The sequence below is a fragment of the Microcaecilia unicolor genome, chromosome 1 (assembly GCF_901765095.1).
Source record: "Microcaecilia unicolor chromosome 1, aMicUni1.1, whole genome shotgun sequence".
NCBI classification, from domain to species: domain Eukaryota; kingdom Metazoa; phylum Chordata; class Amphibia; order Gymnophiona; family Siphonopidae; genus Microcaecilia; species Microcaecilia unicolor.
This window is the reverse complement of record NC_044031.1, coordinates 67,064,216-67,087,712: the sequence shown is the minus strand read 5'-3', so window position 1 is coordinate 67,087,712 and position 23,497 is coordinate 67,064,216. Positions and strand designations below refer to the sequence as shown.

General features: G+C 41.6%; 1 protein-coding gene across 3 annotated transcripts in view; it reads right to left on the bottom strand.

The window, feature by feature from the left end:
• LOC115466700 (sodium channel protein type 5 subunit alpha-like) overlaps positions 1–23,497 on the bottom strand; it is an 858,490-nt gene that overhangs the window by 268,220 nt on the left and 566,773 nt on the right. For all 3 annotated transcript variants that reach the window (XM_030198143.1, XM_030198128.1, XM_030198135.1), the window contains one exon: positions 15,491–15,937. In XM_030198143.1, the coding sequence (XP_030054003.1) occupies positions 15,491–15,937 (447 nt within the window). The remainder of the gene's footprint in view (positions 1–15,490; positions 15,938–23,497) is intronic.

The window sequence follows — 23,497 nt, the reverse complement described above, 5'->3', positions numbered from 1 at the left end:
CCCATTCTTGGCTCATGGCCACCCAGCGGCGGTGCCCCACATCAACATCTTTCCTCCTGCGCAGCATCATGGCATCTGCCCACCCATCGTTGAACCCTGTCCCTTCCTGGTGTACCTTACAGGCATCCCTGGCACCAGTAGTGATTTAATTATTGCTGCCTGCAGGCTTCCATTGGCTGGGATCCCGCTAAACAGGAAATGATGAAAGCAACGAAGGGACTACAGACACCCATATCCAGTGACTATATATACAGAGAGAGAGAGAGATTTCTTTTCTATTTATATAGGCAGTATATTTTCATTAAAGAAAAAGCAAGATTTAACTAATTATATATAACAGAACTATAAATGAATTCATTCTGGTTATTATATATTGTTTACAGCCTCCAATGAAGGGAATACAGACACCCATATCCAGTGACTTATGAATGCATTAACTGGTAACACAACTACAAAATGGAATGTTCAGATTTTGCCCTTGATACAAAAATTAACCAATTTTAAGAGACTACTCAATTCCTCTGGTATCCAAGGTTACAGTTGCAGAGAGAACCATAAAACTCAGCAAGTGGGAATTTATTTTTTTGTTTTTGTTTTATGTATGTCAGGAGAGAAGAGGCAGAAGGAACAAAAGCAAAATTACATGAGCAGGAAATGGATATAATGTGAAAGGGAAGGAAAAGAGAAGTGTGGTGAATTGTAGAGGACAAAAGCAAGGAGAAACAGACAGGGAAAATGATAGTACCGTACATTCCTTAACATATACAGTCTATAACCATTATGAAGCCCAGAAAGGAAGAAGACAGTTTCACAGAGACCACATACAGTGGCTTGAGTGACACCTACAGGTAAGGATTCAGTAAATGTTCCAAAGAACAACAGGGGCTTAGTGACACCAACATAGCACTTCCCACCTCCACAGAAACAAGAAGAGGGGCTCAATGGCCCCTACACAGCACTTTCCACCCTCACTGGAACAAGAATAGCTTGGCAGCTCCAACACAGCACCACCTACTCCAACAAAAACAACAAACACTATACCTCCCATGCCAGCAAAAATAGCAAGAGTGGCTTAGCAGCCCCAATATAACATTTCCAAGCTCGAATAAAGACAAACTACCTTCCACAAAACACACTCGTACTCCTTCCTAATCTCCCCCCCCCCCTACAAACTGTACCCAAGAGCTTCTTCTTCTCTGTCTCTCTCTTACCCTTTGCACTTCTCTCCACTATTGCCCCCCACCCTTTCACCCTACACTCCCTTGCTCCTGATTCTACTGTCCCTTTACCTCCTCTATCTGCTCCCCACCCTTCCTTTACATTTCCTATCCGGACCCATTCTCACACTTCCTTCTCTACTCCATTCCTTCACACTTCCTTTCTTGTGCTTTTATTTCCCCCTTTTTGCCCACTACTCCTCCTCCTTTTCCGTTAACCCTCCACTTCCTTCTCTCTTTCCCCCACCCTGTATCCTTCTCACTTCCCCTCCTGACATCCTACACTCTCCCCTCTGTTCCCCCAACACTTTCCTACACTCATCATTCCATCTTTATCCCTTTTTGCCTCACAGTTCTTCTCTCGTATGATAAGGCCCAATCCCTCATTTGTTTTAATAAGTTTTAAGGATTTTGTTTTTATTGGGAAATATAGATGAATTGTTTTATGTAAAGTTTGTCCCCCCGATATTCAAAACCATTTATTCTGCCAGCAACGGCACCTGGCTAGTTAAAAATGGCACTTAAGTGGCTATCTAGTGATATTCATAAGTACATAAGTAATGCCACACTGGAAAAGACCAAGGGTCCATTGAGCCCAGCATCCTATCCACAACAGCGGCCAATCCAGGCCAAGGGCACCTGGCAAGCTTCCCAAACGTACAAACATTCTATACATGTTATTCCCGGAATTGTGGATTTTTCCCAAGTCCATTTAGTAGCGGTTTATGGACTTGTCCTTTAGGAAACCGTCTAACCCCTTTTTAAACTCTGCTAAGCTAACTGCCTTCACCACGTTCTCTGGCAACGAATTCCAGAGTTTAATTACACGTTGGGTGAAGAAACCTTTTCTCCGATTTGTTTTAAATTTACTACACTGTAGTTTCATTGCATGTCCCCTAGTCCTAGTATTTTTGGAAAGCGTGAACAGACGCTTCACATCCACCTGTTCAACTCCACTCATTATTTTATATACATGTATCATGTTTCCCCTCAGCCGTCTCTTCTCCAAGCTGAAAAGCCCTAGCCTCCTTAGTCTTTCTTCATAGGGAAGTCGTCCCATCCCCATTATCATTTTAGTCGCCCTTCGCTGCACCTTTTCCAATTCCACTGTATCTTTCTTGAGATGCGGCGACCAGAATTGAACACAATACTCAAGGTGCGGTCGCACCATGGAGGGATGTAATGGCATTATAACAGCCTCACACCTGTTTTCCATACCTTTCCTAATAATACCCAACATTCTATTCGCTTTCTGAGCCGCAGCAGCACACTGAGCAGAAGGTTTCAGTGTATTATCGACGACGACACCCAGATCCCTTTCTTGGTCCGTAACTCCTAACGTGGAACCTTGCATGACGTAGCTATAATTCAGGTTCTTTTTTCCCACATGCATCACCTTGCACTTGCTCACATTAAACGTCATCTGCCATTTAGCCGCCCAGTCTCGTAAGGTCCTTCTGTAATTTTTCACAATCCTCTCGCGAGTTAACGACTTTGAATAACTTTGTGTCATCAGCAAGGGATAGCCAGTTATCCTCCACTGAATAATCCCGGTTAGTCCCTTAGAGATAACAGACTATATCGTGCGATATAGCCGGCTATTCCTGAATATTCAACTCGTATCCGGCTATTGTAAATGACCATATTGGGCAGATTAAATAATTGGTATATCTTTAGCCGGTTTAAAGTTAACTGGCTATCTTTGAATATCGACTTAGCTGATTAAGTTTAAACTGGCTAAAAGTAAACTGGATTTTCAATGTCGGTCACCAGAAATGGCCTGGCATTGAATATCCAAGGCTGACCGTTGACCGCAGGAGTTAGCCGGACTCCCTCCCACAGTCTGAATATCAGCCCCTGTGTATTTTATTATGTATGTTTTTATGTAATCCACCTAGAACTGTGCAATGGTAGGGAATATAATTTATTTATTTTAATTGCTGCAATGGTAGTGGTTGTTGTAGCAGTGGTGACAGAAGCAGGGAGGGTGAGGGGGGAGAAGCAAGACCTCCTGCTGCTTTTCAGAGACAAGGTTGCCACTTGAGACATCAGGCCACTACTGCCAACGTTTGCCAAAAAAAAACCCAAACCCCATTAACCCCACCAAAAAAAAAAATCCCAGATGGCATCACAGCAGGGCTACCTACAAATGCACTCAGTCTGCAGCCCCTCATTACCTCTCTACCCTCATTTCCCCTTACGTTCCCGCCCGTAACCTCCGCTCACAGGACAAATCCTCCTCTCAGTACCCTTCTCCACCACCGCCAACTCCAGGCTCCGCTCATTCTGCCTCGCCTCACCCTATGCTTGGAATCAACTTCCTGAGCCCTTACGCCAAGCCCCCTCCCTACCCATCTTCAAATCCTTGCTCAAAGCCCACCTCTTCAATGTTGCTTTCGGCACCTAACCTTTATACCTTTCAGGAAATCTAGACTGTCCCTATTTGACTGACTGTACATTTGTCCTTTAGATTGTAAGCTCCTTTGAGCAGGGACTGTCCTTCTATGTTAAATTGTACAGCGCTGCATAACCCTAGTAGCGCTTTAGAAATGTCAAGTAGTAGTAGTAGGGCTTGAGATTCACTGAATCCCTCGAAAGCCCACCCTGACCATACACCACTGAATCACAGTAACTGAATCACAGACAATGCTGTAAGCCTCAGAGAGAGCACACTTCAACAGAGCTAATCTGCAGATACAGTAGGAGTCTTATTTTTGTCAGGGACATTTTATGAAAAACGTATCAAGACTGCTTTTAGTGCTCCTCTGATTTATCCCCAAGGACGGTTACTGTAGACAGTTTTCTTCATTACTGTGAGCCCTTGGTGAAAAAAAAAAGTGGGCAGAGCTAAGGGCTTCCCCATAATTGATGTCTGACAGGAATATTAATTACAATGGTGATTAATTTCATGAATTCCCTCTACCTTCCTTCTAGAAGGCAACAATGAATTCTACTCCCATAAGCAAGTCATTCAACAATCTGACAATCAGCCAAATTAAGATAAATTATATGCACGAGGTTTGTAAAACAGATCATTGAAGATCAAAGAAAGATCACTAAATTCAACTCAATTACCCTTTACATTAAGGATAAGAACAATTTATTCTACTATACATCTTCAAACTTTCAATGTGTATACAGCCCTGAGTAGTACATGTACATCTAGCCAAATGGTTTAAATTAATTTTAATGCTAACGTTGAAGTCTTAAGCTAAAGGTGGATCTTGTGCAAATTTGTTTACAAATATAAACGTCTCTTCTTCTTGCAATCAATAGGCCCAAATAGTTTTTTGATTAGCCCCTTTCACGAAATCGCTTTGCAGTTTAATGTTTTATGTCTGTGAACTGCTTTGGACGACCCTTGGGGACAAGGAAGGCTTTCTCTAAGTATTTTAAATAAAAAAGCAGTGTTTCTGTTTAACATTGGAATTAGCACTAATTTCCGCATTAACCTCCGAATTCTATAAATGGAGCTCAAAATTGCACACATAAATTTGGGCACATGCCTAATTTGCACATGCAATTTAATTGAGTAATGAGCCAATTAGCGCAATAATCGGGCTCTAGCAATCAATTATTGGCATTAATTGGCAACCATTTGGAATTACACATGCATCTTGCTATGCGCTATTCCATTAAGATGAATATGTAAATTATTTGGTGTGAAACTGAAAAAGGGGCATGGGCACGGGCAGGTCAGAGGCATTCACTAAAAATGCACAAAATATTATAGATTTGGGGGGATCTGTGCCTAATTTATGCATTTGGGCACAAGGATTTACACCTGGTTTCAGTCAGTGCAAATCCTCAAGCCCAAAGTTGAGTGCGCATCCCACTGCTATGTGCGCTATTCTTTAAACAGTGCCCAACTTGCAGCACCATTTAGAAAATACTGTTCAGTGCTCATTTTTTGGGGTGCCCAAATTTGGGTGTCATTTACTTCATCTAGTCTTAAATAGCTAATATGGAAAATTGCTTCTTGATCTCTCCATCTAGGCACCTAGTTATAAAATTACCCTCTATGGGGTAATTCTATAATTGGGTGCCTCCATTTAGGCACCACAAGGCCGCTAAGTAGGAGCTATTTTATAAAGCAACCAAGGCACCTAGGTTCTATTATAGAATACTAGCATAACCCAGCAGTGGTGCACCTCATAGGCAGACACCCGCAGTGAAGCCACCCTTAGGGCTGGTGTAAATGCAAGCGTCTAAATGTACTGGAAATCCGCATAACTGACAGTATTCTGTAAGTAAAATACATAGGTGGGAGCCCCACCCATGTCCTGCCCATGCCCCACCCATGTATATGTCCCCCCCCCCCTTGCAAATACCTGCCATATACATTGAATGGGTGTTGTTGCAGAATAGCACTTAGGTAAAATATTGGGATTTAGGTACATATGTGCGTACATGCAAGCAAATGTGTGTGGCAGGTTAACAGAATTAATTCTTCATATGGTATTTTCAGCATTACTAACAATTCCCCAGATTCTATATATGGTGCCCTGATATTTGGGTGCCAATTTAAAATGTGCACTCAAGTAAATTGGCTAACAAGCCAATTAGGGCCAATAATTGGGTGCTAATTGGCACCAATTTGAATTTGTGTGCACATCATGCTATGCGTTATTCCATAAAAATGTGCACCCAAATCCCATAATGCACAGCCCAAGGGGGTATGGCCATGGGAGGTGCATGAGCAGGTCAGGGGTGTTCCTAAAATTTGTGCACAGTGTCACAGAATACTGGGGATATGTGCCCAAATCAGGCAATGGGAATTAGACCTAGTTAAGTCATGGCGCTCAAATGTGGGTGGCAAAATTGGCACTCAATTCTATTCTATATTCTAGGATCGGATTAAGCACAGTTTTCCGTGCCATTTACTGAATCTAGCCCAGTATAGTGATGCATTAAATACAGGCATCAGTATTTAAATTCAGCAATTTGTCACTGCCATTCAATATCAGCCTCAAGGTATTTTAACAAAAAGCAAGAACTTCACTTCTAAATTTTAAAAACAAAAAATTATATATTGAAGAAATGAAAGGCATGTTCATAAGTTACCTCTGCATAGCAACATTCATATCATAAGAAATGTTTAATTGTGCAGTACTTAATCTATTGAAAAAGACAGCACACCACACTTCTACTGACAGGTATAAATGCTTCTCAAAAAGAGTTTACAGCACTCTAACCAGGTAACAAGCTTTGCCACAGCTTCCCCAGGGAGGCTTATACCAAGGATAAATAAATGTGCAACACTTAATCCAGTCTTGCCGGGGAGAGATCTTTGATAAAAGTGCACAGAGAGCTTCAACAACCGTGTAGTACATTGGTTCTGTGGTGAACCCGTGGTGTTATTGAAGCTCTCTCCATGCATGCATATTATCAACGGGCATGGTTGATTTCACAGCTATCATATCTGCATATTTTTGCATGTTTAACTCTCCTTTATTATAGATGTACAAAGTAGAGTAGCTGACAGGCTTTGGCAGGTATGAAATAACACACCTGCTGTTAGCAATATAAGAAAAATACACAGAACTTAAAAATGAATTTTAACACTTAATGCAGAATTTGATATTCTGGGACATGTTGGTGAGAACTGTTGGTTTACTTATCAATGCCTGAGCCCCAGGAAAGAAAACTAACAGAGAATCAGCTTTAGAATACTTTAAAACATTTTTCCATTATTTATATTTGTTTAATATCCAGATACACACTTAGATTGCAGCTTTAATGATGGTTTTTTTCTCAGATTCTCTCCATATGAAATCTTTCTGGAATTTGGAAGGGGAACATGCCTGACCAGCAACTATTACAAAATCTAGATTTTCAAGGGGTACAAGATAAAGATACTGACGAGGTAAAATATATTCAGCACAGTTTGAAGAAAGACATTTGTAGGATCTAGCAGGAGGTACCCACCATACATGCTTCCTGGTACTCAACAGCCCAACCGCAAACCCATTCTCAAGCATCTGTTTAGTCAAATACATGTGCACTATAAAACAGTAAAGAAAGAGTGCTGTGTATATCAGAGCGTCCCAAACTCTGGGTCATGAGGTTATAAAACTAGCATTTTGGGTCACAACTTGGGTGGGATCTCCATTAGTGCATCATTATTCTGCACCTCCAGGGGGTCACTCAGTTTAATGTAGCTACTATTATGGGGTCAAAGGCACAAAAGGATTGGGAAACACTCATTTACATGGTGTTAGCCCCCCTTTCCTTGTTGCTTGCTACCTGCCATGAGTGGGAAAGCACGGGGTACAAATGTAACAAAACAAAAAAAAAAAACGCTTGCCAGAATAATAATAATGAATAGAGGGAATGTAACGGAGGGATTAGATCAAAGGAACAGGAATAAAGTGGTGGTGGTGGGGGGAGCCTCTAGTTTACCACTGAGATTCAACTAGGACAAAACAGGGGCAATTCTATAACTTGGTGCCTTCAAGGTAGTCTTCCAGAGGCCGCATTCTGAGCACCAGTTCTATAATGGTATTTGTGCTCCAAGATGCCTTTATAGAATACTGCCATAAACTGGCACTGGAGAAACAAAAGGGGTTCGCAGTTTCCACAAAAATTCAACAAAAGAAGGAAGTGGAAAACACAACTTCAAGAGATCAATCCGATTGATCTCTTGAAGTTGTGTTTTCCACTTCCTTCTTTTGTATAAACTGGCACTGGGCCACCTACATTTAGGCATGAACTTTACACCAGATCAATGGAAGGAGTAAATGGCTGTGCCTTAGGTCGCCGCACTATGTACATAACTGATATCATTCTATAAGTTACATGCGTAAGTTGGCGACATGCTCATGCCCTTCCCATTGCTCCGCCTACTTACGCGCTACCTTACAGAATAGCAGATAGTGCACTTGCACGCTTAAGTGCCAATTAAGGCGCCACTTTCATGCAAGTGCATGTAACTGCAAGTGCCCGTTTATAGAATTGCCCTGAAAATGTCAACATCAGACATTAGCTTTTCTTTCCTGGAGTATCAACAGAGAGATAGAACCACTGCAAATAATGAAATCCAAGAAAACCCTCACAAAAAGTAGTAGATATTTCAAACTAGGTTGAAGCTTTAAAAACTTTTATTCACATTAAAACATGAAATTATTCACAATATTCAAATAGCATGGTGACAACAGCCAATAACACATAGCCCGACATGTTTTGGCTTGTCCACCTGCATCAGGGACAATTAGATAACTGAGAATAATTGCTGTGCCACCTTAGCCAGCATTGAACCACTGTTCATCAAGCATCTAGAAAAGTGAAAATCTACTACAATGTAGACAGCAACTTTTCAAAGACTTCTACAGGCAGCTATCATATATCTTAGGAAAGAGGTGAAACTTTGCTGCTGTTACCTAAAACTAGGGTCTAAAATTGGAAACTTTGGTCAGCGAATGGTCTGCAAAGTCATCTGGTGTAAAAGAAATATCCAAGGATGCTGGTAATGCGTTGGGTAAATCAAATGTGTCATTTTCACAAAGACTTTGAGAATCATTCTAGGTTAAGAATCACAGTCACAAAAGAAACACAAGTAAGACTTTTTAGCTTGAGTTATACGGACACCTAAAAGCAACAATACTCTTTACATACGGCTATATTCAATGTTCAATTACTCTTTCTCTGACGCACAGCCTGGCGAGCCTGTCTTCTTAGAAGACAAAGTTCCAGGTGGTACCAAGAATGAGCTTTCTTGAGAGTTAATCTCACCCCCCCAACTCTTGCTGTTTCTCTCACTCTTGACCAAATCCCTCTCTTCCCATTCTTGCTCCCTCCCCTCTCTCTTCCCATCCTTACTATCCCTCTCTCATACTCATACATACTCTCTCTTTTTCTCCCCTCTCACTGGTCCCTACCACATGCTTTTGCTCTCTCTCTTTTCTCTGCTTCTAACACCTTCACACTCTAGTTCACAACCACTTTTGATATCTACCTTAAATATACAAATGAGGCATATTTTCAAAGCACTTTGGGAGGCTAAGTTCCATAGGTTTCTATGGAACTTTGGGAGGCTAAGTGCTTTGAAAATGAGCCTGAAAATCTCCTACCTTCTTCACTGTATGCTCATTATCACCCCCTCTTTTCCCTCCCACAGTTTCCAAGTTCCCTGTCCTCTAGGTCGTCCCCTTGCTAACACAAACACACTCATGCTCTCTTTCCTCACTGTGCTCCTATACACACACTCTCTTTTTTTGTTCTCTTTTCTTTGTGCCTTCCATTCTTGACCTACCCCTTACTCCCACACAATCTCTTTCTTTCTCCTCTCTGTACCCCCAATCTCACTCATTTTCATGCTATCTCCACACACTAGCCCCACACAATTTTGCATCTCCTTTCTTGCCCTTTCCCAAACATGCAAACTCTTGTCACCTCCTCACACTTACAAGATCTAGCTCTCTTCTCTTGGTCTCTCCAAAACTTGACCTGTCCCGAAACTCATATACACAATATAATCCTGGGACAAGCATATAGGATCAGTAAAAGAGAGGAAGGGAGTAGACCATATGGATGGACAGACTTGATGGGCCATGTGGTCTTTATCTGAATTCATTCTGTGCATACTTTTACCTATCTCTTAATCCTGCCCAGGCTCCCTGCAAGACAGACCACTGAATAATTGTAAGTTGTAAGTAGCATACTATGCTATACTATGTACGGCTTCATTTTTTGAATGCGTGAATAAATATATAGAAGAAGGTGAGCTGGTTGATGTAGTGTATCTAGATTTTCAGAAAGGGTTTGACAAAGTCCCTTATGAGTCACTCCTGAGAAAATTAAAAACTCATGGGATAAGAGGCAATGTTCTGTTGTGGATAAGGAATTGATTGATGGATAGGAAACAGAGGGTAGGATTAAATGGCCAATTCTCTCATTGGAGGAGGATGAATAGTGGCGTGCCCTAGGGATCTGTACTGGGACCAGTGCTATTTAACATATTTATTAATGTTCTGGAAATGGAAATTACGAATGAGGTGCTTAAATTTATAGATGACACAAAACTATTCAAAATTGTTAAAACGAACATGGATTGCGAAAAATTGCAGAAAAACCTTAGGAAGTTGGAAGACTGGGCTTCTAAATGGCAGATGAGATTTAATGTGGACAAGTACAAAGTGATGCACATTAGGAAGAATAATCCAAATCATAGTTACCTGATGCTAGGGTCCACCTTAGCACCCAAGTAAAGGATCTAGATGTCATCGTGAACAATACACTGAAATCTTCTGCCCAGTGTGTAGCAGTGACCAAAAAAAGCAAACAGAATGCTAGGAATTATTAGGAAAGGGATAGAAAATAAGACAAAAAATATTATAATGTCTCTGTATTGCTCCATGATGCGACCACGCCTTGAGTATTGTGTGCAATTCTGATCATCGTATCTTAAAAAGATATAGCAGAATTAAGGGGATGGAGCTCTTCTCATATGAGGATAGGCTTAAAAGGTTATTACTCTTAAGCTTGGAAAAGAAACGGCTAAGGGGGAATATGATACAGGTTTACAAAATCCTGAGTGGTGTACAATGGGTAAACGTAAATCGATTTTTTACTCTTTTCAAAAAAGAGGCAATGTTTTTTCACTCAACAAATAGTTATGCTCTGGAACTCATTGCCAGAGGATATGGTATCAGCAGTCAGTGTATCTGGGTTTAAAAAAAGGTTTGGACAAGTTCCTGGAGGAAAAGTCCATAGTTTGTTATTGAGATAGACGTGTTGGAAGCCACTGCTTACCCCGGGATTGTTAACATAGAATGTTACTACTATTTAGGTCTCTTCCAGGTACTTGTTACCTGGATTGGCCACTGTTGAAACAGGATACTGGGCTGGATGGACCATTGGTCTGTCCCAGTATGACTATTCTTACGTTCTTATTGGTGATTAAGATTCATTTGATACAAAATGCTGCATCCAGTATGGTAAAGTAAGTTGCAGAGAGAGCATGTCGGGCCAATGTTGCAAGTTTTGGTGTGTGTGAAATAACAGACTATGGACTTTTCCTCCAGGAACTTGTCCAAACCTTTTATTTAAACCCAGATACAAAAACCTAAATGAATAGGATCCAAGGCCAAGTTACTTTAAATCAAGTTAGAAATGGTTTTATACCTCTACCCAATCTCGAATTCAAATAGGACCTCTGGACCACCACTGAAACAAGACTTTCCAAATCAAAAGCTCTAGAAAAATCCACCACCAAATCTCTAACCCGGTGGTTCCCAAACCTGTCCTGGGGGAACCTCAGCCAGTCAGGTTTTCAGGATAACCACAATGAGTATTCATTATTTAGATCTGCATGCAATGGAGACACTGCACACAAAGCTAACTAATAAAACAGGGCCCCAGATCTTTGTCTAATTATTTTCAATCTTGTAAGGATTTAAAGGCCTTTGTTTGTAGTAAATTTTATAATTTTAATTAGTGAATTTTAATTTTGATGTATTTTTTTAATGGAGAATTAACTGCTTTGGTAGCTGCTTTATATACCACTTTGATTCCTGAGTAGAAATAAGTGTGATATAAGCACCAGAATAGAACAGAACAGAATATTTCTATTAGGGAGAATTTGTATAACGTAGGTATCTACTATAATAAAAGGCACCTCCAACGTTCTGAAGCTGACTCTGTGGCTTCACTCAAGGGTTCGTGGGTTCATAACGGTGTAGATCGCTCTCTGCCCATGTCTCTCTGCCCCACCCTCGCATCTAAACGTCATGACATCCCGCCCTCGTGTCAAAACGTCATGACATCGAGAGTGGGTAAAACACCGTTATGAACCAACGAAACCTTCAAGGAAGCCACGGAATCAGCTGCTTCGGAACATTGGAGGTGCTTAAAGCTGGGTGGCTGCAGGGGGGGGCAGAGGGCAGAGCAGATTCGCTGGGTGGCTGCAGGGGAGACAGCAGAATCGCTGGGTGGCTGCAGGGGGGGCAGGGGAGACAGCAGAATCGCTGGGTGGCTGAAGGGGGGGCAGGGGAGAGAGCAGAATCGCTGGGTGGCTGCAGGGGCTGCAGGGGGAGAGGGCAGAATCGCTGGATGGCTGGAAGGGGGGCAGGTGATAGAGGAGAATTGCTGAGTGGCTGGAGGGGGGCAGGGGAGAGAGGGCAATCACACACACTCTCTCTCTCACACACACACACTCGCACACAGTCTCACTCTCAGTCACACACACTCGCACGGTGCTTTCAACCATGCAGAGGGGGAAGAGAGGCAGGGAGTCCTGAGACCCCAGGAGGGGGTCCTGAGACCACAGAGGGAAGGGGGAGGTATCTCTGTCACACACACACACACTCTCTCACAGTCAGTGTCTTTCTCTCTCTCTCAGTCTCTCACACTATGAGGCATATTTTCAAAGCACTTAGCCTCCCAAAGTTCCATAGAAACCTATGGAACTTAGCCTCCCAAAGTGCTTTGAAAATATGCCTATGTGTCTCACACTCTATGTGTCACACAGTCGGTCTCACACACACTCTCGGTCTCACACGCTCGCTCTCATACACTTGGACTCACAGAGAATCTGTGTATTGCACACATACTCTCTCACACTCTGTCTCACACACACTCTCTCTTACACACACTCTCTCTCACAGTCACTGTTTCTCACATACGCAGGGGAGAGAGCAGAATCGCTGGGTGGCTGCAGGGGCGGGCAGGGGGAGAGGGCAGAATCGCTGGATGGCTGGAAGGGGGGCAGGTGATAGAGGAGAATTGCTGAGTGGCTGGAGGGGGGCAGGGGAGAGAGGACAATCACACACACTCTCTCTGTCTCACAGACACACTCGCACCCTGACCCACTCTCTCTCTCTGTCACACACACACACTTGCACATTCACTCTCTTTTTCACACAGTCACTCTCACACAAATTCTCTCAAACATACACACTCCCAAGAAAACCTTGCTAGCGCCCATTTCATTTGTGTCAGAAACGGGCCTTATTTACTAGTTTTATATAAAGACAGTGTAACAGGTAGGGGGGATGGGCCTGGGTCCACCTGCCTGAAGTGCACTGCACCCACTAAATACTGCTCCAGGGACCTGCATACTGTTGTCAGGGAGCTGGGTATGACATTGCAGACTGGCATAGAGGCTGGCAATTTTTTTTTTTTGGGTGGGAGGGTGTTGGTGACCACTGGGGGAGTAAGGGGAGGTCATCCCCGATTCCCTCCGGTGGTCATCTGGTCAATTGGGGCACATTTTTAAGACTTGGTCTTAAAAATAAATGGAATAAGTGCAGCTGGCGAAATGCTTGTCAGAGCCAGCCATCTTTTTTCCACTATCGGGTGAAGCTGGCCATCTCAAACCACGCCCTCGCCCTGCCTCTGCCCCGCCTTCTGTACCTTGCCTTGAAGTTTGGCCGGCTCCGCGACGGAAAGCAGTTGGTGCCGGCCAAAATGAGCTTTCGATTATACCAATTTGGTCGGGTTCAGGAGATTGCCGGCCATCTCCCGATTTGTGTCGGAAGATGGCCGGTGATCTCCTTCGAAAATAAGCTGGATAGACACCTATTTGTTCTCACACCACCCGATTCTGAACAGGTCACCCAAAACTCCCAGAGGAGCACATAAACCAATGAGCTAACCAGACTCTAACAATCAACAATTTGCGTTGTCACTCATTAGGGGTTATGTGCGGATCTGCCCCACACCTTAATCTATAACATGCATGCCTAAATTTTATGATGCATAACTCCCAATGGGGTGTGGCCATGAGAGGGGCATGGGACAGGTCAGGGGTGTTCCCAGAATTTAGGTGCAATGATATAAAATACTTGCATTTGCATGCCTAGCTGTCATTAGTTGAGCGCCAGCATTTACACCAGCCTTTGGAAGGTGTAAATGCTGGTGCCTGAAGTTTTGGCATGAAATGTGCACTAAGGGCCCCCTTTACCAAGCTGCAGCAAAAGGGGGACTGCGCTGGTGTCGGCGTGTGTTCTTGACGTGCGCCAAGGCCCCCCTTTTACTGCAGTGGGTAAAAGGAAGTCTTTCTTTTTTTTTTAAAGAAATGGCCATGCAACAAGCGAAACACTTGCCTCACAGCCACTTTGGGGGGGGGGAGCCCTTACCGCCACCCATTAATTTTTGTAGCACCGGATATGACGGTGTGCTGGGGGTGGGAGCTACTGCCGGCCTGCTGCGGTAGCCTAGCGGTAGTTCCTTTTTAGCAAGTGGTAAGCCCGCGATGGGCTTATCACCGCTTTTGTAAAAGGGGCTCAATGATAGTATTCTGCAAAAGGCGTTCTGCAGAGAACATTCTTTGCAGGATACTATCGTAGCGTGGAACATCCCGATGCCTAACTTTGGGTGCCATTTACCGAATTCCTCCCATAGCAGGCACAAACTTGCCTTCCTAAACCAGGTGCCCTGTTATAAAATTAGCTTCCTAATGCAAAACATGCATTTACACAGTTATCCTAGAAAGTTGACTGAATTTATAGTGAAGCAAATTCTTCCTTAAACTCCATTTCACAATAGTATTTTATTTTTTATTTATTTATTTTTGTTACATTTGTACCCCACACTTTTTCCCACTCATGGCAGGCTCAATGTGGCGGGCAATGGAGGGTTAAGTGACTTGCCCAGAGTCACAAGGAGCTGCCTGTGCCGGGAATTGAACTCAGTTCCTCAGTTCCCCAGGACCAAAGTCCACCACCCTAACCACTAGGCCACTCCTCCACTTTTTTTTAGCTCTTTAAACAGCCTAGTTTTGTGTTTTCATCCAAGGTTGAGTGGTTCTTTGATGCCTCTAGCTCCTAATGAGTGGGCATGCTCATTGATTTAGCTTACAAGAATAAAGTAGCCTAGTACATCAGTTGCCTTTGTTGTTATCCTGAAGAAGACGGTAATTAAAAGTGCCAGGAGAAGTGGCAAGGCTGTCAGAATGGGATAGGTGTCTGATTTTAATAGTCTCTTACCGGGTGAGATAGCAAAGTTGACAATGTAGAACAACAGTTTGACTCAGATGTCAGTTAAAAAGGTAAAAAACCAAAGCATTATAGAAAAGGGCAGTAAGTATGCATGAAATGCTCTCAATTTAGTTAACCTTAAGGGTTAAGATGCTATTTTGCTTCACCTAGGTACAAAGCAACACCTTCTGTTAATATTTTCTGGGCAATTTATTAAAGACATGAACACTAACACACTTCACTTCACAGAGGAAGTTACTGATGAAATAAAACACATTTTCAATTTTAGGAATACTTCATTAACTCAATGTGAAAGCAGTTTCCCCTGTGATAAATACATTAAGCATGCAAGCATACCTCTTTGGTAAATTCTACATCAGTGAATATGCTCTGCTCATCGTCCTCATGGTATTCCCCATCCGACTCTCCCACAGCAATAGGAACACAGACCGACAAGTTGGGGTTGGTCATATAATCCTCAGTCTCACTAGATCGATATTTCCCCTCATTCTTTGGAAGTCCACCATTTGTACCATTCCCTTCCTTGCATTCTGCAGGTTCTCTCTCAGTATCCACCATACTGGTGCGACTCACACATTTGTTGGCAACACCCATGTCCTGTGTTGGATGCCTTGTGATGGAGTTACGAAAGAAGTCCATGATCATGTTTTTCAAAAACCACATGCCACGTTGAATTCGAGCAAAGGCAATCTGAAGATTGTTCATCTCTCCATCTTCATCTGGGGCAGACAGATTATCTGCACTAAAGGAGCTCAATAGCAAGGCAAGGAAGAGGTTGAGCACCTGAAAACAATACAAAGGAATACAAAATTAACAGTTTCATTGTTTATGGCATTTGAAGTATTAAGTAGATTTAATACACACGATGACACATTTCACACACACACATCTCGGTTAGAAAACAGAATTACAAGTTATGATGTTCAAGATTTCCTGGGTATGTTAGAAAAAGTTTGCCAAACACAGAGCCTTTTGTAAAATACGTAGAAGGATATGCAAGAGTATACATGTATTTGCCGATGCATACAGTGGGAATAGCAAGTTTATTTTTAAACATATTATGTAAGTTAATTTTGTGCTGAACACAGTGTTTCTTTAGGGATTGTATGTTTTATGCTGTTTGTTTTATTGTACAGTATGTTTTAATTTAGAGTTATGTATACATTTTTTTATGACTGGAAGTTGTAATCCGCCTAGATGTTTTGGATAGGCAGGATATAAATTTGATAAATAGATAAATAACAGTACGTTTGTTTTTTTTAAATACATGCCCAAAAAAGGAGCTGCTTCATATGGGGTGTTACACAGGTAAGTGCTGATTTCAAAACTTACACATGTAAGTGACGGCTTTTTAAAATAAAATTACATGTACAATAGGAACCAATTAAGGAGCAGAGTTCTATACTTTGAATTTTTGGCTTTAGTAGGTGGTTTTTAACATCAGAGGGATATGCACAATTGCCTCTCACTTTCTCCTTAAAATCCCAGTTAACAAGAGGTTTGCTCACTAATGATTTGGTAGAAGTTTAATACCAATGAGGAAAGTATTTGAAATACATATGAATTCCTCTTCTAAAATGAGATATAAGCATATATTTTGGAAATCCACACATAGCATGCCTCCTTGATATCTGTGTGTGTTGTTGATATACGTGTATAAGTAGAGACATATATGTGTAAACTAGCTTTTTAAATGTGCCAATGGCACATAACTCTTATATAGTCTCACCTATTTCTGATCACTACTGCAATAGGCTTGTAGTTGAATGGCACTTTTTACTCTTGCTTTAACACGTGAAAGTAGGAGAAGTCATTCAGCTGTGAACCACAGTGCCCATCCTTTTGATGCAGTAGACTCTTCAGCATTGTAATTGCTGATTCTTGTCAGTAGGGGGTGGGACAGGGACTCAGGAATGGGATCTAGGGGTTTCCCACTTAGAGTTTCATAGGTTGTTGCGTGCAGGATTAACCCTTTTGTGATCCCTAGAGAAACAAGCGCATTGGGCACCCAGTAATAATACACACACATTTTAACACTCCCACAAATGGGTCACCATGTGGCTCTGACAGCAGAGGGGAGCTGGCAAACGAAGAGGTAGCAGGTGGTTAAAACTGCTAGTTGACTTCTGTTGACTAGAAATCAATCAACTGAGGATGGGGAGAATGGACAAACCTTTATGGGTGACAGTAGCTCTGGTTCTTCTCTTTATGCCAGAAACTGATTTACCAGGGCCAAAATCTGCCTACATAGCTACTGAATGTACATATCTATGAGAATCTTTCACAAACACGTGGGCCCTAGCAGCATGTCTTGCTGGCCTATGCCTTAATCATGCCAAAAGTGAGAGTTACAGTGGGGGAAGGGGCATTTTCACTGTACAGATGGGATGCTGATAAAGAGGATGTCTGGTGCTTAGGGGACACATTTTAAGTGGAGGAGTGGCCTAGTGGTTAGGGTGGTGGACTTTGGTCCTGGGGAACTGAGGAACTGAGTTCGATTCCCGGCACAGGCAGCTCCTTGTGATTCTGGGCAAGTCACTTAACCCTCCATTGCCTGCCGCATTGAGCCTGCCATGAGTGGGAAAGCGCAGGGTACAAATGTAACAAAAATAAAATAAAAAATACTGAATCAAGAAAGGTATGGAGAAGGGGCTTGGGTCACATTATATGTTTCAAGACTTAGGGGAGAGTTACAGAGCTCTTCGCAGCCATTAGAAAGACAATTCTGTAGCTGTGTGTAAGTAGATAGAAAGCTGCACTTACAAAGTGCACTATGCATTATTTTATACGGAAGCTCATAAGCACTGCATGAGACATACATGTGGGTGTGCCATGAGTGGGATGTGGGCATGGCTCCCGTTTATATACGTACATTGCACAATACTGAAAGTTACATACATTTAAGTTGCACTTAGCCATGCCCATTTTCACCTGCTATTGTTCTGGCATAAGTGGGCACGCCAATGTGGGTTTATGCCAGTATTCTATAACAGTGCCAATATAGAATAAGTATTCCTCGCACAGCACTGGAGCACCTAATGGGGGGGGGGGGGGGGGGGTGCCCAGTTTAGAATTGCCACCGTATAAGCCTGCTATTGCAGCACCTACATTGCCCCTGGCAGATTAGGTGGTAAGTGCTTAAAATCAGAACTAGCTGCTTAACTTTATACCCTCTGAGCTAATCCTATCCCAGGGGCCGGCTTTAACTGAAAACATTTGCGCACCTTCTCCTTAATTCCATAAAAGTTGCCACCAATTGGGGGTACAAATATGGGCACATGCCCAATTTGCACGTGCAATGTAATTGAATAACAAGCTAATTAGCACAAATAACTGGCTTAACAAGCAATTATTGGCACTAATTAGATTTAATTGGAACTTACATGTGTAAAATTAGGCACAGGACCCATGCCTAAATTTTACACGCAAGAAAAAAAGAAAAAGAGGCACGGAAATGGGAGGGTCATGGGTACAACAGGGGTGTTCCTAGCATTTACGTGCGTTGCTACAGAATATTGAGGATATGCACCCAATTTAGGCCAGCACATTTGAACCACGTTTCAGCTGAGAGAAATGGCTGAACCTAAAGTTAGGTGTGAGTCCTAGGTGTAAACACTATTCTATAAAACTGCGCCTAACTTTAACAGCAGCTTATAGAATAGCTCTTTTTCAGCAATAATGTTTTTCAAGACCATATATAGAATTCATCCCTTGTGTATTTAGCAGTTAAAGTTGGCTGGTCAGAGGGGGCCAATCGTTAAATGTTTAATTAGATAACTCCCAAAGGGGACCTTTTATTAAGCTGCATTAGGCGTCAATGCACCTTGGGTGTATTTCTTCATAAAGACAGTAAATAAATCCCAATAAATAAATAAATTAAACACTACCATACAGCCATTAATACAAAGATTACAAAAAAGCCATTTTTATGGCTGCAGGTTTTTTTTTTTTTTACCACCGCTTAGTAAAAGGCCCTCAAAATTACAGTTAGCTCATTTTTAGGCTGCTAATACCAATAAAATAGTTAGCTGAATAAACCTTTTGAAAATCCACTCCTGTTGATACTGCAGTAGGGAAGGGTTCAAAAAGGCTGCTAAGCAGAATTGTTCAACTTTGACTCATTAAATTCAGTGGCTACTCTCATAGCTGTAAGGTTTAATATTAGATTATATGGAAACCTTTCTGTGTATTCATCATAAAAATTAGACTGACGAGCACTTAAGAACAAACACTACACTGTTGAATAGTGGCTTTTAATGCATCACTCTGTACAAGCACACCTGCTTTGGTACCGCTATACCTGTTAGTATTGCTCTCCAGTGTCAGTACCAACCTATAATCATTTCCTCTTCTAAAAAAGAGCTGGCATTTTGCACAAGAGTTCATCCTTTACATGAAAAATAAACATTTCAGTCTGATCAAATATCACCATCTACCTCCTTTATGATGTTTCCTTGGTGACCTATTGTTTTGGGGCTCAAATACACCGAATGTTTTTACAGTAAGCAGGCAGTGCAACATATATTTGCGTATCTACATTATTGACTTTGTATAATAACAAATATATTTCAAACAATGGGGGGGGGGGGGGGGGGGAAGACATCCTATTACGCTGCTATCCTCACTATAAATACCACATATCCCAATAAAACACACAGAGATAGTATTCAAATGTTTACCATATCCCTTGGCTCATTAACTAAGCGATACTGTATATATACTCCTTCATGCTGTACATTATAAAACAAGTGAAGCCTGTGAAATGTTACCAATTAATAAGCACTGAGATTTCACAGCTTTTTATATACATTCTTCATTTGATCTTCAATGAGGCTCTACTGTATTGCCCCCACCAACTAGCTTAGCCACTGTCCCAATAGTCCTTTCTTCTAGCTTCTCCCTTTAATGCTTCTCCACCATTGCTTCTCCCTTATATGACCCCACCTCATGTCCGTCACACTTAACTATACTACTCAACTTCCTCCAGCCCTTCCTTATGAACATCCAATGCTTCTCCCTTATTTGACCCATCCCCACCTCATGTCCGCCACACTTAACTACACTACTCAACTTCCTCCAGCCCTTCCTTACGAACATCCAATGCTTCTCCCTTATTTGACCCATCCCCACCTCATGTCCATCACACTTAACTACTCTACTCAACTTCCTCCAGCCCTTCCTTACGAACATCCAAGCTATTGATATCAGCATACTTATTTTTACTTCTTCTTCTTGCCCGTTCTCCATAAACCAACCTCTGTTACTGAAGCAATCTTTCACTAAAATACTGTGCTCTACTTTGGACACCAAAAAAGACAAAAGATGTGGTTCTGATTTAAAAACCCTTTATCCATGCATAAGATGTTCCTTATTCATACATTAAATAAGCGAACATGTTTCGCCATCAGGCTGCATCAGGGGTTGATGTGGAGGGCCTTTTCAATATGACATCTAAATCCAATTTTGGACATGTTGCTGAAAACGTCCAAAAATCAAGGGGTGAACCAGAAAAATGCCTATTTTGTTTTGGAAATAGCCATTTGCTAGATGTTTTTGTGCCCAGTGCCTCCATCATTTTGGACCATTTTTGAAAAAAAAAGTTCAAGAAAAAAAATGCACAAAAACAAGCCATTGGGATGTATTTGGGTGGGGGGGGGGGAGCATTCTTAGTACACTGGCCACACAGACGTCCCAGCAGAGCAGTGGGGCACCTAGGGATCACTGCAGTGGACTTCACATAAAAGGTCCCAGGTTCATATCTCACCATTACTCCCTTATATTGTATTGTTAGCCCTCCAAAACCCAACTGTACACCACTACAGTAGCCCTTATGGCTGCAGGTGTCATCTATATGTGGGTACAGTGGGTTTTTGGTGGGTTTTGGAGGGCTCACACTTTCCACCACAAGTGGAACAGAGTGGGATAAGGGCTTGGGTTTACTTATCCACAGTGCACTGCACTGACCCCAGGTGACTCCAGGGACCTGGTTGCTGCTCTAATAGGCCTGGCCATATCATCTGTTATAAAGGCTGGTATGTAACATTTCTTTCACACTGCCGTGTCAGAGCAGTATAGTAAGTCTTACTTACTATAAAGTATGCACTCACTCACTTGCTCAGCCGTTCCACCCAGTAATAAAACCCTCTCCACTCAGTCACCACCAGTTATAATATTCCCATCTATTTACTCTTTCACCCCCCTCTCCGCCTGTTCTTATCCCCCAACCACTCACTGCCATTAATATCATCTGGTATTTCTCAAGGTTTTGAATTCATGTTATACAGTTTTCAGGATGATTTTTATGATTATTCAAGAGAAAGAAATTCCAATACCGTGAGCATACTTTTGATATCGACCCCCCGGTCTCTTGGAGTAAATCCGAACAAGAATTGTTAGACATTATTGTTCAAGCTTTCAAGGCTGATAATTCTGGGTTATCTAAATTTACAGTTAGATGATATGAATGATTCCGTTGTTACCAATTGTAAAGCTCTTTTTTTACAAAATTCAGGATTGATTTTAAAAGTAAATGGTCCTACTCATGAGAAGGGACATACTCTTGATTTCTTAGCAAATAGTCTATCTTGTTTGAAAAGTGCACGATCAGCAATTCCACGGTCGGACCATTTCCAACTGGATTTCATATTGAATTAATGTCTGTGTAAATCCAAAAAATCATCTAATCTAAAAATAATTTCCTCAAGAGGGAAAATAGTAATCAACATTGGTCAGAGATGTCTACCTGTTTAAACACATGTGTGGATTCCATGTCACTAAAATTACAATGGGACTCAGCTTCCTCTCATGTTTTAGATACATTTTTCCCTCTGAAAACCAAGAAGGTACCTGTTAATAGAAATTCACCTTGGTACAATTCAGACCTAAATATTTTGAAACAAGAATGTCTCAGGTATGAAAGACAATGGCAAAGAACAAATAATTTAGATGATAAATTGACACGGAAGTCTGTTTTTAAGCAATATAAGAAAAAGGTAGAGATTATGTAGAAATTATTATAGCAAACTGATTTCTGGTGGTACTATTAATAGTAACAAGCTATTTACTTTAGTGAAAACTTTTACTGCAACAACAAATACTCATTCAGGTCATGGGCCAGCTCTGTGGGTACTGTGGGTGCTTGAGCGCCCCTATTATTGAAAAAAATTCCTTGTATATTTCCAAGAAGGGGTTATTTCCACTGGGAGTAGCACCCCCCAATCATTCTGAAAAGTTGGCTTCCATGATTCAGGTTGTCACATTCAACTACCTAGTGCACAAGACTTTGCCAATTATTTTGCTAATAAAGTAATTCAAATTCATTCAGATTTAATAAACTCAATGAAGAAAAACACAGATTATAAATCTGATCCTTCTGTGTTGTAAACAGAAGGGATATGCACGGATCAAATTTGGAATTCTTTTCCTCTTTGACGCCTAATATTACTGCTTCATTATTGAAAAAAATGTTCTCATTCTCAATGTGCTTTGGACTCCTATTCAATTTCTTTATTTTCAACTATTCCTTATACAGTTCTTCAATGTTTGACAACTGAATTGAACCATTTACTAACAATGGATAGGTTTTTTGTTTGGACCCTTCTCAATTTGGATTTAGACCTGCCCACAGCACCAAAACACTTTTGTTGGCACTAACTTACATTATTATTATTATTAGCATTTGTATAGCACTACCAGATGCACGCAGCACTGAACACCTGACACAGAGAGACAGTCCCTGCTCGATAGAGCTTACAATCTAAAATAATACAGACAGACAAGACAATTAAGGGTGAGGGAAGTACTGGGTGAGAAGGAACAAGGGGGGGAGGCAGATGAGTAGTGGCTAGGAGCCAAAAGCAGCAGTGAAAAGGTGGGTTTTCAGCATAGATTTGAAAACAGGTAGAGATGGATCTGGCACTCCACAAGAGGGATGGTAACAAGAATATTCACAGCATATGAGTTTTCCCAATACTGTAAATTAAAGAAGTTTTTCTGTCTAATGTCATTCCAGATCAGCTTAAAGATCCTACACACACATAACTTGGAATCAAATTGAGGCCTTGTCAGCTGCTGCTGTGAAGCTGCAAAGCCATACTTCATACTGTATAACTGGGGACTTATGATTCTAGATTTTTCATGTATTTCATTTTTTGTCATTATTCTCACTGCCTTGCTAACAACACTTTTGTTGATAAAAAGAGAATTTACATTTTGTATTACTTCACTATTTGTGAAAGAATTGCTATAACATTTTAATCCTCTCATGTCTGTTTTGAGTTAGGATCCTGGTCAAGATGATCATGCTGCCTGGAGTCCTTACCTCAGGTTTTCTATATTGTGTGA